The 12,972-nt window shown below is 41.9% G+C and overlaps 1 protein-coding gene across 1 annotated transcript in view; it reads left to right on the forward strand.

The window, feature by feature from the left end:
* Positions 1-12,972, forward strand: part of TMC7 (transmembrane channel like 7) — a 39,015-nt gene that overhangs the window by 19,428 nt on the left and 6,615 nt on the right. Inside the window, exons 8-12 of the mRNA XM_047087721.1 lie at positions 1,334-1,491; positions 3,948-4,065; positions 4,497-4,594; positions 7,084-7,270; positions 9,247-9,377. Coding sequence (XP_046943677.1) covers positions 1,334-1,491; positions 3,948-4,065; positions 4,497-4,594; positions 7,084-7,270; positions 9,247-9,377 — 692 coding nt within the window. The remainder of the gene's footprint in view (positions 1-1,333; positions 1,492-3,947; positions 4,066-4,496; positions 4,595-7,083; positions 7,271-9,246; positions 9,378-12,972) is intronic.

A 12,972-nucleotide genomic window follows, 5' to 3' on the forward strand; every position in this document is an offset into this window, starting at 1 on the left:
AAATACAAAAGTATCCAAAAAGAGTGTTTGGAATTCCTCCTGGAATCCACAGGATTCCAAATTCAGGCTTGCCTGCCTAGATTTAATTGCCAACTCCACTACTTACTAGCTGGGGCCCCACTTTACCTAAAATAGCAGGTGTTTTAGGGGCGCCTGGGTGACTCAGTCGGTTAAGCGTCCGACTTTGGCTCAGATCATGATCTCACAGTCTGTGAGTTCGAGCCCCGCATTGGGCTCTGTGCTCACAGCTCAGAGCCTGGAGCCTGCTTCATTCGGATTCTGTGTCTCCTTCTCTCTCTGCCTCTCCCCCACTTGTACTCTGTCTCTCTCTCTCTCAAAAATAAATAAAACATTTAAAAAAGTTTAATAGCAGTGGTTTAAAAAAGCCAAGTTCATCTGGTGGCTCTACTTCATGAAATCAATCATCGGGGTCCCAGGTTCATTCCTGTTGTGACCCTGCCATTCTTAGGATGCGTTCTCTTCTATGTGGTACGAGACAGTTGAGCACATTCACGTTCTAGCCAATGGGAAGGGGTCGGGGAAGGCACACCCTTTCCTTCAAGGGCAAGACCTAGTGCTTGCACTTAAAACTTCCACTCACATCCCTGATGGCTGTACCTAGCTATAAGGGAGGCCAGGAAACATAGTTTTATCCCAGATAGCCACATATGTGACCAATTAGTCTATTACTCTGAAAGGAGGGACTGGCTAGTCCAAATCAATTTCTACTATGGCCTTAATAATACTTTAAATTGCCCATTAATACAGATTCCATGGATTTTTTTCTTTCTTTTTTTTAATGTTTATTTATTTATTTTGTGGGGGAGATAGAGAGATACCATGAGCAGGGGAGGAGCAGAGAGAGAGAGGGAGAGAGAGAATCCCAAACAGGCTCCGCACTCAGCATAGAGCACGACTTGAGGCTCGATCTCACTACCATGAGATTGTGACCTGAGCCAAAATCAAGAGTCAGATGCTTAACCGACTGAGCCACCCAGGCGCCCCATCCATGGATTTCTTTCAATACTTGACCTTAATCCAATAGAGCTAATTTTTCTTCCTGAGGTGCTAGAGCACAGTTCCTCTATTTGAACACCTGAGGAAGGAAATGGCTTATGTTTATGGGCCATGTTGAATGACATATATGTTTTCTTCTGTTTTTTTTCTAAATATGTATAGTTGAGCTCTTTTTTGTTTGTTTCTTCCAGTTTTATTGAAATATAATTGACATATAGCATATAAGGTGTTCAGCATAATGACTTGACTACGTCAGAGTTAAGTTCTTTCAAGGTTGATTCATCTGGGTGCAAACTTCCCTTTGTTATCTTCACAGGAAATTGACAAGATGGTTTTTGGAGAGAACCTTTTGATATTGTACCTGCCTTCTATTGTGATCACGCTGGCCAATTTTATCACCCCAATGATCTTTGCCAAAATTATCCACTATGAGGATTATTCCCCAGGCTTTGAGATCCGGCTGACAATCCTTAGGTAATGCCTAGACATGCCAAGCAGATCACCACTTGCCCGCTTTCTTGCTCATGGCAGACATTGCTGATCAATTGTGGCACCTTTTCCTGCTGAGTCAAGAGGCCTCTACAGCCTTCAGACAGCCCCTGTGAATGAATCGGAGTGTGCCCACGCAGTGAAATCTCTTTGACTTAAGCATGTACTCAGCGGTACTATATTTTTTGTACATGTGTTAGCATATCAACAGCCGAGGGCATGAGGTGGGGGCCCTGGGAGGCGGTGTTGCTTGGAAGATGTTAGAAATGACAAGTGTTTACCAGCAGGGGAGTGAGGGAATGAGAGAGAGAGAGAGAAGGGATAAAATGTATCTTATTGGAGCTGTTGGCACTTGGGGCTCAGTCCTACTGGACAACTGGGAGTTTGGGTAGGAAAGCTCTTAAGAGTGTTCCCACCCAACAAGGCACTTCTGGACTTCCTAAAGGTGGCTGGCTCCCGGAGGCATGAATTCCCTCACATTGCCACCTCACTAGCCGGTGTAAGGGCCTTGGGAAGAGAGGGGAGGAGAGTCACAGGGGCTTACTGCACGAACCTGCCTGAGGCATCTACTGGTATAGTGAGTACCAAGAAAATGGCTAAGTCACTGACCAGATGTGTTTCAGCTGACTTCTTATAACTTGTAATATCTCTCTTCATTCTTAATAAATGTTCAGTTTCCTAGAAAAAAGAAAGAAAGGACAGTTGTAAAGCAGGGTCTGGGGAGCTAACACAAATGAGCTGAAGAGAACCAGGTGGGGACAGTGTGAAATAGAGCATTTCATGCCTCAGAGGGCATTTGCTTCTTAAAAACAAAACTTTTTTTTTTTAATGTTTATTCATTTTTGAGAGAGAGACAGAGCACAAGCAGGGGAGGGGCAGAGAGAGAGGGGGAGACAGAGAATCCCAAGCAGGCTCCAGACTCTGAGCTGTTAGCACTGAGACCGACTCGGGGCTCGAACTCACAAACTGTGAGATCATGGCCTGGGCTGAAGTCGGATGCCCAACCGCCTGAGCCACCCAGGCGCCCCCAAAACTTTTACAGAACAAAAGGTATAATGAACCCCCCATATGCCCATCGCTTAGTTTCAATCATTACCAACATTTGGCTAATCTTGTTTCACCTGTCCGCTCCCCAACTTTTGCTGGATTATTCTGCCCAAATCTTACTTCACCTTTTTTTTTCTTCCTCAACATACTATCATCATACCTAATAAAATCCAGCCAGTTACCTGATGAAGTTGCAAATGGCTTTCTAGGATTGTTTTGTTCAAACCAGGATCCAAACAGGATCCACATGCTACGTTTGGTTGTCTCTTAAGCCCCCTTCAGTCTTTTAAGAATTCCCCTTCCCCTTCTTTATGCCATTGATTTGGGTGGACACTGGGCATTTGTCCCGTAGAACATCGCCTAGTGTGGATTTAGTTCATTGTTTCTTCGTGGTGTATTGTATCCTCCTATTGCCTACAGTTGCTCTAAACTGTGTCAAATCTGACTTTTCATTAGATTCCATTTTTAGTGGTGGGCCCATCCCCAGTGGTGCTGGGTACTCACATTCTGCCAGGAGGGACACAACGTCAGGTGGCAGGCTATGTATCCAGAAGAGTGCTTTGCTCCCCCCTCCTAACTTTTTCATATTTCTATTTTTTTTACAAGCAAACAATAGAAAAGCATCTTTAAAAAAGGTTAGCCCACTCTGTCCTCCTGTCTTTGTTTATTTGTGAGAGAAAGAGTGCATGAGAGGTGCAGAGAGAGAGGGAGACAGAGAATCCCAAGCAGGCTCCACACTGTCAGCGCAGAGCTTGACATGGGGCTTGAACTCACAAACCTTGAGATCATGACCCGAGCCAAATTCAAGAGTCGGATGCTGAACCAGTTGAGTCACCCAGGCGCCCCTGCCCTCCTGTCTTGAATCCTGCTTCCCCCAGGCAGCTCTCATCTGCATGGTTGCCATTGTCCATCTGCCTGTTTTGTGTTCTTCCAGAAATAGGATCCTATCTAAGTGGCACTCTGTAACATGCTTTTTCCACTCCCCAGTATACCAGACATCTCTCAAAGCTTCTACTTAGAAGACACAATTAGTTCCCTTCAGGAATGTGTAATGTTCTGTAGTGTGGCTGCATCATCATGGATGCAGGAATTCCCAGCTTTTTGATCTTTTTTCCCCCCCACCATTTAAAAAATTGTAGCAAATTACATACACAGCATGAAATTTCCCATTTTAGATATTTTGAAGTGTACAATTCAGTGGCATTAAGTACATTCCCGGTGTTGCTACCAGCACTACTATCCTTTTCCAGAACGTTCTCATAATCCCAAACAGAAACTCTCTAATATTTCTAGATTTGCTTTGAAGCTTTTCCACTCGTAGCTTCAGTTCCAAGGAGCCGGCCTGCCCTGAGGCCTCCTCGTCCTGTACCCTCCCCTCCCTCTTTTCCCTGCAGGTGTGTGTTCATGCGCCTGGCCACCATCTGTGTGCTGGTATTCACCCTGGGCTCCAAGATTACATCCTGTGATAACTACTCCTGTGAGCTCTGTGGCTACAACCAGAAACTCTACCCGGTGAGGCTGCAGGGATGGGGGTATCCTGCAGGGTGGGTCATCCTGGGGTGACAGGCTCAAGGTTAAGAGAACAGCCCTCAAACCTCTGGGTTTGAATCCCAGATTGGCTCACTTTCCTGCTGTATGGCACAGTCCGACACAGGAGACACTTCTCTAGGCTTGAAAACCAAAGTCTGTGCTGGAGCTCAGAGGAGCATCTGCTGGTGGCCTCCAGAGGTAGCAGGATCTGTGGGCGAAAAGGGCTCTGGAAGGAATCTGAGAACCTGGCACTCTCTCTCTCTCTTTTTTTTTTACGATTTTATTTTTAAGTAACCACTCCACCCAGTATGCAGCTTGAACCCACAACCCTGAGATCCAGAGTGCATGCCCTACCAACCGAGCCAGCCAGGAGCCCCAAGGGCCTCATTTTCTCTTGATCTCTTTGGTTCCAGTGCTGGGAGACCCAAGTTGGACAGGAAATGTACAAGCTGATGATCTTCGACCTCATCATCATCTTGGCCGTGACGCTTTTTGTGGATTTTCCTAGAAAGTAAGCGTGAGGGATACCCGTCTTATTTCCCCTACCCCTCCGACCCCCTCCCGAGTCCTCGCTGGAGGCTCCCACCACAGCTGCTTCACAGAGTGCTGACAGAAATCACCAACAACCATCTGGTGACTTTTAACTTGCTCTAGGCCATTGACCTCATGGTCCATTAGGTGCCCCCTTGAAAGGCAGCATAAACAGAAATGGTGCTGCTTTCCATGGGGTTTCCGTGGAGGTGGCTTCCAGCCATTAGCACAGCCACTGTCAGGGGAGACCTGGGTTCATGCCCCAGGACTGCCACTTGCTGGTCATGTGACCTTGGGCAAATTATTTAAGCTCTGTGCCTCTTTTCCCACCTGCGAAATGGGGATGGTAGCATTAGCCACTTGACTGCACCGTCGTGAGGATCACATGAGAAAACGCAGAGATAAGTACTGAGCACTCAAGAAAATACTATCACCACATGATCGCCATTATTTAAAAAAATAAAAAAAAATTTTTCTTAATGTTTATTTGAGAGAGAGAAAGAGAGCATGAGGAGGGGAGGGGCAGAGAGAGAGGGAGACACAGAATCCAAAGCAGGCTCCAGGCTCTGAGCTGTCAGCACAGAGCCCGATGTGAGTCTTGAACTCATGAGCCTTGAGATCATGACCTGAGCTGAAGGTGGGTGCTCAACAGACTGAACCACCCAGGTGCCCCACATGATCACCATTATTTTGCCATCATATTATTATTGGCATCTCCTTGAGCCTTAAGTGAAACTGTTTACTTAACCACTTTTTTTACCCAGGTGTACAAATTATTCAGGCATGTCAGAAGTCCAGTAAGCCCTTCAAAACCAACTTTAAAAAAGAAAGTGGCCTTTTAAAAACCTACACAAATATGACATGAATGTGTGCTTATTTAAAAATGTTAAATATTTAGTATTTAAATAAATACAGAAGTCCAGAGAATAGTGAGACTTCTCTTTTGTTACCGTCCCCTTAACTCCCCAGTCCTACCTTATTTCTCAGACGTGGCCATTGGGGTAGATCCAGCAGTCCTGGGGCATCTGGGTGGCTCAGTCAGTTAAGCATCTAACTCTCGATTTTGGCTCAGGTCATGATCTCATGGTTCAGGAGATCCAGCCCTGTGTCCAGCTCCATGCTAACAGCATGAAGCCTGCTTGGGATTCTCTCTCTCCCTCTCCCCCTCTCCCCTACCCATACATGTGCATTCCCTCTCCCTCTCTCAAAAAAATAAATAAATAAAAACAAAGACACATTTACATAACTACATGTATAAGTAAACACACAGTCTTGCTAGAAGTGTTCTTTTTCCGCCTTTAAATGCGATCACGGTACATCTGCATTGGTCTGCACCTTACTTGTTTTCCTCCCTTGCACACACAAAATATCATGAATAACTTTCCAGTCAGGACACATGGATTTTCCTTGTTCATTTTAAGGACTGTATAATGTTCCACTGTGTCTGTGGCATATAGTTTGTCAATGTAGCCCCTACTGATGGTCATTTAGGATGTTTCTAGTATTTAAAAAAAATTTTTTTTTTTAATTTTTTTTTTCAACGTTTATTTATTTTTGGGACAGAGAGAGACAGAGCATGAACAGGGGAGGGGCAGAGAGAGAGGGAGACACAGAATCGGAAACAGACTTCAGGCTCCGAGCCATCAGCCCAGAGCCTGACGCGGGGCTCGAACTCACGGACCGCGAGATCGTGACCTGGCTGAAGTCAGACGCTTAACCGACTGTGCCACCCAGTCACCCCTAAAAAAAATTTTTTTAATGCTTGTTGTATTTTTGAGAGACAGAGAAAGAGAGAGGGAGAGAGAACATGAGCAGGGGAGGAGCAGAGAGAGAGAGAGGAAGACACAGAACCCGAAACAGGCTCCAGGCTCTGAGTTGTCAGCACAGAGCCTGATGCAGGGCTCGAACTCACGAATCATGAGATTGTGACCTGAGCCGAAGTCAGTGCTTAACTGACTGAGCCACACAGGCGCCCCTGTTTCCAGTATTTTTGCTAACACGTGGCAATCCGCAGTGAACAACTATGTGTGTTAGTCACAGGCCTCTGCTTCTGGGGTTTCCGTGGGAAGATTCTAGGATTCCAGGAAGCGATTATGCTAGGTGGTAGGATTCTCATAAGCCATTTTCTGTGTGAATGCACATTACTTTTTGAGCCGAGTGGCAAGCCAGTACACAGACTGCCATTAATGGTCACCACAATCTGGTGTGGTAGGTTGTGTTATAATTCCCCTACATTCCATATGAGGAAACGAACCTCATCTGACCTTATCTGGCTGGTAAACTGTAGATCTGAGATTCAGACTCTGGTCTCAATGATTCCAGAGTTCACGGTCTTCTGCATCTAAACATAATGACTAACCAGTTTCCATGAGAAATGTGTGTGGAAATAGCCGTGATTTGGGGGACGTGGTTCTGTGGCCTTGGCAGGTACTGGCAATCCAGGTGAGAAATTGTCCTGTTTGTTTCCAGGCTCCTGGTGACCTACTGTTCCTCTTGGAAACTGGTTCAGTGCTGGGGACAGCAGGAATTTGCCATTCCTGATAACGTTCTGGGGATTGTTTATGGGCAAACCATTTGCTGGATTGGAGCCTTTTTCTCCCCTCTTCTCCCTGCAATTGCAACCTTGAAACTCATTATCATCTTTTATGTGAAAGAGGTAAGGAGAAGGTTGGGCAGGGGGCTGATATTCTGGACCATTCTTGACCTTGCAAGGCATTCGGCAGTCGTGTGGCTGGAGCCTATCCACGTCCTATCAGATGTATCAAAACTACATTCCTTATTCGATACATATTTTTATTCTGAAAAAAAAAAGACTTTGAATGGATTTCCACATTTTTATAATTTTGAGAGTCTTAAGATTTTTTTTTTGCTCCTGTGATTTAAATGTTGTTTTTGTAGGTAACCATCTAAAAGTTGAGTTGTAATTGATCCATCAGTTGGTAGTGGCACATCTGGTGATGTTTAACAAAGCATTTATTAATTTAAGTTTTGTCATTTTCTGTTTGGATGTTGGAGGCATTGTATTTATTTTCAGGTGTCAGTTATTTGTGTAGCTCCTTGAAGGGCTCACGGGAAGTAAGTATTGTGACTGAACTAAGTGCTGAATGGGTAGAGTGGCCCTGCAGATGACTGACTGATCTGGGCTTCATTACTGAGCTTCTTTTATTATTATTGTTGTTATTATTGTTATTATTATTATTATTATTATAGAAGCAATAGATGCTCAATATCAAACATTGAAACAATGCAGATATGTATACAGTAACTTTCATCCCTTCTTCCAGAGGTGCCATCTACTAATAAGCCCCACACTTATTAATTACCTATTATGCCAAGCCCTGAGGATTCAGAAATGGAAATAATAATTATAATATTAATATTCATAATGACAGTAATCATAATGATAAGAATACCATGTACTCCCCTGCCCCGCTGAACACTTTCCATAGGCTATCATATAATGCTTATACACATCTTTTGAAGTAGGTACTGACGTTAATCATATTTTATAAATCAGGAAGCTGAAGTTCAGAGAGGTTAAGTAACTGGTCCGAGGTCACATAGCTTATAAGTGACTCCAGGTTTACTTCACTCAAGACCTAAGCTATTTAATCCTTAGGTAAGCAGAGCCTTGAATTGAGCCTACCCAGATGTTTTGGCCTTTGAAGAATGTTCTGATGCTTTCATTTGGAAACTTCAATTGGTTGAAGTAACCGAAGGAGAGGTGGATGTGAGAAAACATACAGGAACTTGTTCCCTTTCCAGAAAATATTGGTTACCCAGTGCTTTCCTGGTGTGTATCCCAGTAAAGATATGTGGGAGTAACAGAATAGGTCAGGGGCACATGGCTGAGTTCTGACACTACAGGCCTGACCAGCTAGCCACCTCCAAACAGGACACCGGGGGTCCCTAGTACTCTTTGCCGTCTGGCTCAGATGATTTTCTGGCTTCTGCTGAAGTCAGAACGGCTTGCTGCTCCCTCCTAGTAATGTATTTTTTAAAAATATTAAGGGGAAATCTTATGCCTATTGCTATACCTTTCACCCCCTTTCCACTTGATATTTCCACAAGTCTTTTTGGCCCTGATGGAAATATTTGTTTTTAATATACAGGAGAAATAAATGCTTATAAAAAATTCATGTAATGAATTGTATGTTCTCATGGATCCATTTAACACATATTTAAAGTCCTGTAAAGTTTTTTAAAAACTTAAATGAGATCATACAGCACATAGTTCTGAAATCTGCCCTTTCATTTCATACTACTGCCAGGACAGGACGCAAAGCCCATATCCTTTCTACCAGCTCAGGGTATTCCATTGTGTGGATGCACTTTAACCTTTAAGTGACCCGTCGATAGCTCTTTCATTGCTTCCAGTTACTCCCTGATATCAGTAACTATAGCAGTAAACATCCATATAGGTGAACTTTGGCCCATTTATTCCATTTTCTCATCAAGATGAATTTCCCAAGGTTGGGGTCTGGATTAAACATGTTTCATTTTCATCTGTATTGCTGACTACCCTCTAGAAAAGTGGCATCAGTTTACATTCCACTGGGATGCATGAATGTACTCATTTACCTTCAAGGAAGCTATGCTCTTACTTTTTTCTCTTTCTTTCTCTCCCCTTAGATAAGTCTTCTTTACACCTGCCGGCCCTCCCCAAGGCAGTTCAGAGCATCCAATTCTAATTTCTTCTTCCTGTTGGTGTTGCTGATAGGGCTGTGTTTGGCAATAATACCTCTGACGATCAGCATGGCACGGTAAATATGATTTTGTTTTCGAGAACATTTCCTTGCTTCTTGACATGTTCCTCTTTTATATTAAAGGGTCCATTGTGTTCTTTATTGGTTTTCCAAATTCATGGCGTTCCACCTGCAGAAGTCAGTAAGTCACTCCTGGTTTAGCCAGGCCCATCGTTGTTTTGGAATCTCTCTCTGGATGCTGGAATGTCTTGGTCCACTTCCAGAACTTTGGCTGGCTGTGTTGCCAGTGTTTTAGAGTACTGGTTGGGTCTGCCCTCCCCCACTCCCTTTTCCTAGGACCTCTCTGCTGGTATCCTTTTGGATTATTTCTTTGTTTCTGATTACAAAAATAATACATCTTCATTATAGAAGAATTTGGAGTATCTTCATTGTGACAGGCACTGGGCTCGGTGCTAGGAGTATGGAGACGATTCAGACATGGCACAAGGAATGTTGAGTCTAGTGTAGAATTTGGTAGGAGCAGAAATGCTTAAGACTAGGGATCAGAAGTTGAGTGTTCAGACCCCACTGACCCTACTCCTTAAGAGTATAACCATTTATACCAAAGGCCAACAAACATTTTCTTTAAAGAGGAATCCTAAATATTTAGGCTTTGTGGCCATATGGTGTTGGTAGCAACTGTTCAACCCTCCTGTGGCATCACGAAAACAGCTGTAGACAGTATACAAACTAATGGGCATGACTTATTCCAATAAAACTTTACTTATAAAAAAACAGATGGTGGGCCACATTTGACACTAGGGCTATAGTTTACCAGTCTCTCTGACTTATATTCTCATAGAATTCCATTTCTTCATCTTTCAGTTAAAATCCTTGAACTTTTCTGTCTCTCAGATTTTATTTTTTAACCAATTTCACTGTATATCTTTATTGTTTTTTATTATAGTAATAAATGTTATGTATAAAAAAACTGTACACAAGGGTGTAAATGAAAGAGAAACAAATTTCCCATTATCCTCCCTTAGTTGCACTCCACCAAGGTAACCACTACGAATATTTTAATATTAATATTTAATATATTAATTATTCAGTATATTAATATAAATATATTACTTCCAGAAATTCATATGAACACTATTTTTTAAAATATTTTTAATTTAAAAATCATTAACATTAAAATTAATTAATTTAAAATTAAATTAATTTAAAATTAATTTAAAATTATTAAAATATTAAGTTTTAATTATTTGATATATTAATAAATATATTTATTACAACCCGAAATTCATATGAACACCATTTATTTTCAAAAATATTTTTAATTTAGGGGCGCCTGGGTGGCTCAGTTGGTTGAGCATCCGACTTCAGGTCGGGTCATGATCTCACGGTTCGTGGGTTCCAGCCCCACATCGGGCACTGTGGTGACAATTCAGAGCCTGGAGCCTGCTTCGTTCGGATTCTGTGTCTCCCTCTCTCTGCCCCTCCCCTGCTCACACGCTGTCTCTCAAAAATAAATAAATGTTAAAAAAAAATTAACAAAATATTTTTAATTTAAAATCATTAAAGTTTTTTAATGATTTTAAATTTTAAAATTAATTTAAAAGTATTAAAATATTAAAATTTAATTGTTTAATGTATTAATAAATATTAATATATTTATTACTTCCAGAAAGTCATATGCACACTATTTATTTTTATTTATTTATTTTTTCCTTTTTTATTTTATTTTATTTTATTTATTTTTACTTATTTATTTTTTTTAATATGAAATTTATTGTCAAATTGGTTTCCATACAACACCCAGTGCTCATCCCAACAGGTACCCTCCTCAATACCCATCGCCCATCCTCCCCTCCCTCCCACCCCCCCATCAACCCTCAGTTTGTTCTCAGTTTTTAAGAGTCTCTTATGCTTTGGCTCTCTTCCACTCTAACCTCTTTTTTTTTTTTCTTCCCCTCCCCCATGGTCTTCTGTTAAGTTTCTCAGGATCCACATAAGAGTGAAACCATATGGTATCTGTCTTTCTCTGTATGACTTATTTCACTTAGCATAACACTCTCCAATTCCATCCACGTTGCTACAAAAGGCCATATTTTATTCTTTCTCATTGCCACATAGTATTCCATTGTGTATATAAACCACAATTTCTTTATCCATTCATCAGTTGATGGACATTTAGGCTCTTTCCATAATTTGGCTATTGTTGAAAGTGCTGCTCTAAACATTGGGGTACAAGTGCCCTCTGCATCAGCACTCCTGTATCCCTTGGGTAAATTCCCAGCAGTGTTATTGCTGGATCATAGGGTGGATCTATTTTTAATTTTTTGAGGAACCTCCACACTGCTTTCCAGAGCAGCTGCACCAGTTTGCATTCCCACCACCTGTGCAAGAGGGTTCCCGTTTCTCCACATCCTCTCCAGCATCTATAGTCTCCTGATTTGTTCATTTTGGCCACTCTGACTGGCGTGAGGTGATATCTGAGTGTGGTTTTGATTTGTATTTCCCTGATGAGGAGCGACGTTGAGCATCTTTTCATGTGCCTGTTGGCCATCCGGGTGTCTTCTTTAGGGAAGTGTCTATTCATGATTTCTGCCCATTTCTTCACTGGATTATTTGTTTTTCGGGTGTGGAGTTTGGTGAGTTCTTTATAGATTTTGGATACTAGCCCTTTGTCTGATATGTCATTGCAAATATCTTTTCCCATTCCGTTGGTTGCCTTTTAGTTTTGTTGGTTGTTTCCTTTGCAGTGAAGAAGATTTTTATCTTCATGAGGTCCCAGTAGTTCATTTTTGCTTTTAATTCCATTGCCCTTGGGGATGTGTCAAGTAAGAAATTGCTGCGGCTGAGGTCAGAGAGGTCTTTTCCTGCTTTCTCCTCTAAGGTTTTGATGGTTTCCTGTCTCACATTCAGGTCCTTTATCTATTTTGAGTTTATTTTTGTGAATGGTGTAAGGAGGTGGTCTAGTTTCATCTTTCTGCATGTTGCTTTCCAGTTCTACCAGCACCATTTGTTGAAGAGACTGTCTTTTTTTCCATTGGATATCCTTTCCTGCTTTGTCAAAGGTTAGTTGGCCATACTTTTGTGGGTCTAGTTCTGGGGTTTCTATTCTATTCCATTGGTCTATGTGTCTGTTTTTGTGCCAATACCATGCTGTTTTGATGATTACAGCTTTATAATAGAGGCTAAAATCTGGGATTGTGATGCCTCCCGCTTTGGTCTTCTTCTTTAAAATTACTTTGGCTGTTGGGGGTCTTTTGTGGTTCCATACAAATTTTAGGATTGCTTGTTCTAGCTTCGAGAAGAATGCTGGTGCAATTTTGATTGGGATTGCATTGAATGTGTAGATAGCTTTGGGTAGTATTGACATTTTAACAATATTTATTCTTCCAATCCATGAGCATGGAATGTTTTTCTATTTATATCTTCTTCAATTTCCTTCATAAGCTTTCTATAGTTTTCAGCATACAGATCTTTTACATCTTTGGTTAGGTTTATTCCTAGGTATTTTATGATTCTTGGTGCAATTGTGAATGGGTCCGTTTCTTTATTTGTCTTCCTGTTGCTTCATTATTAGCGTATAAGAATGCAACTGATTTCTGTACATTGATTTTGTATCCTGCGACTTTGCTGAATTCATGTCTCAGTTCTAGTA

This window comes from Lynx rufus, unplaced genomic scaffold (genome assembly GCF_022079265.1).
Source record: "Lynx rufus isolate CCGP_SWC_20201006 ecotype Redwood Valley unplaced genomic scaffold, mLynRuf1.p SCAF_23, whole genome shotgun sequence".
NCBI classification, from domain to species: Eukaryota; Metazoa; Chordata; class Mammalia; order Carnivora; family Felidae; genus Lynx; species Lynx rufus.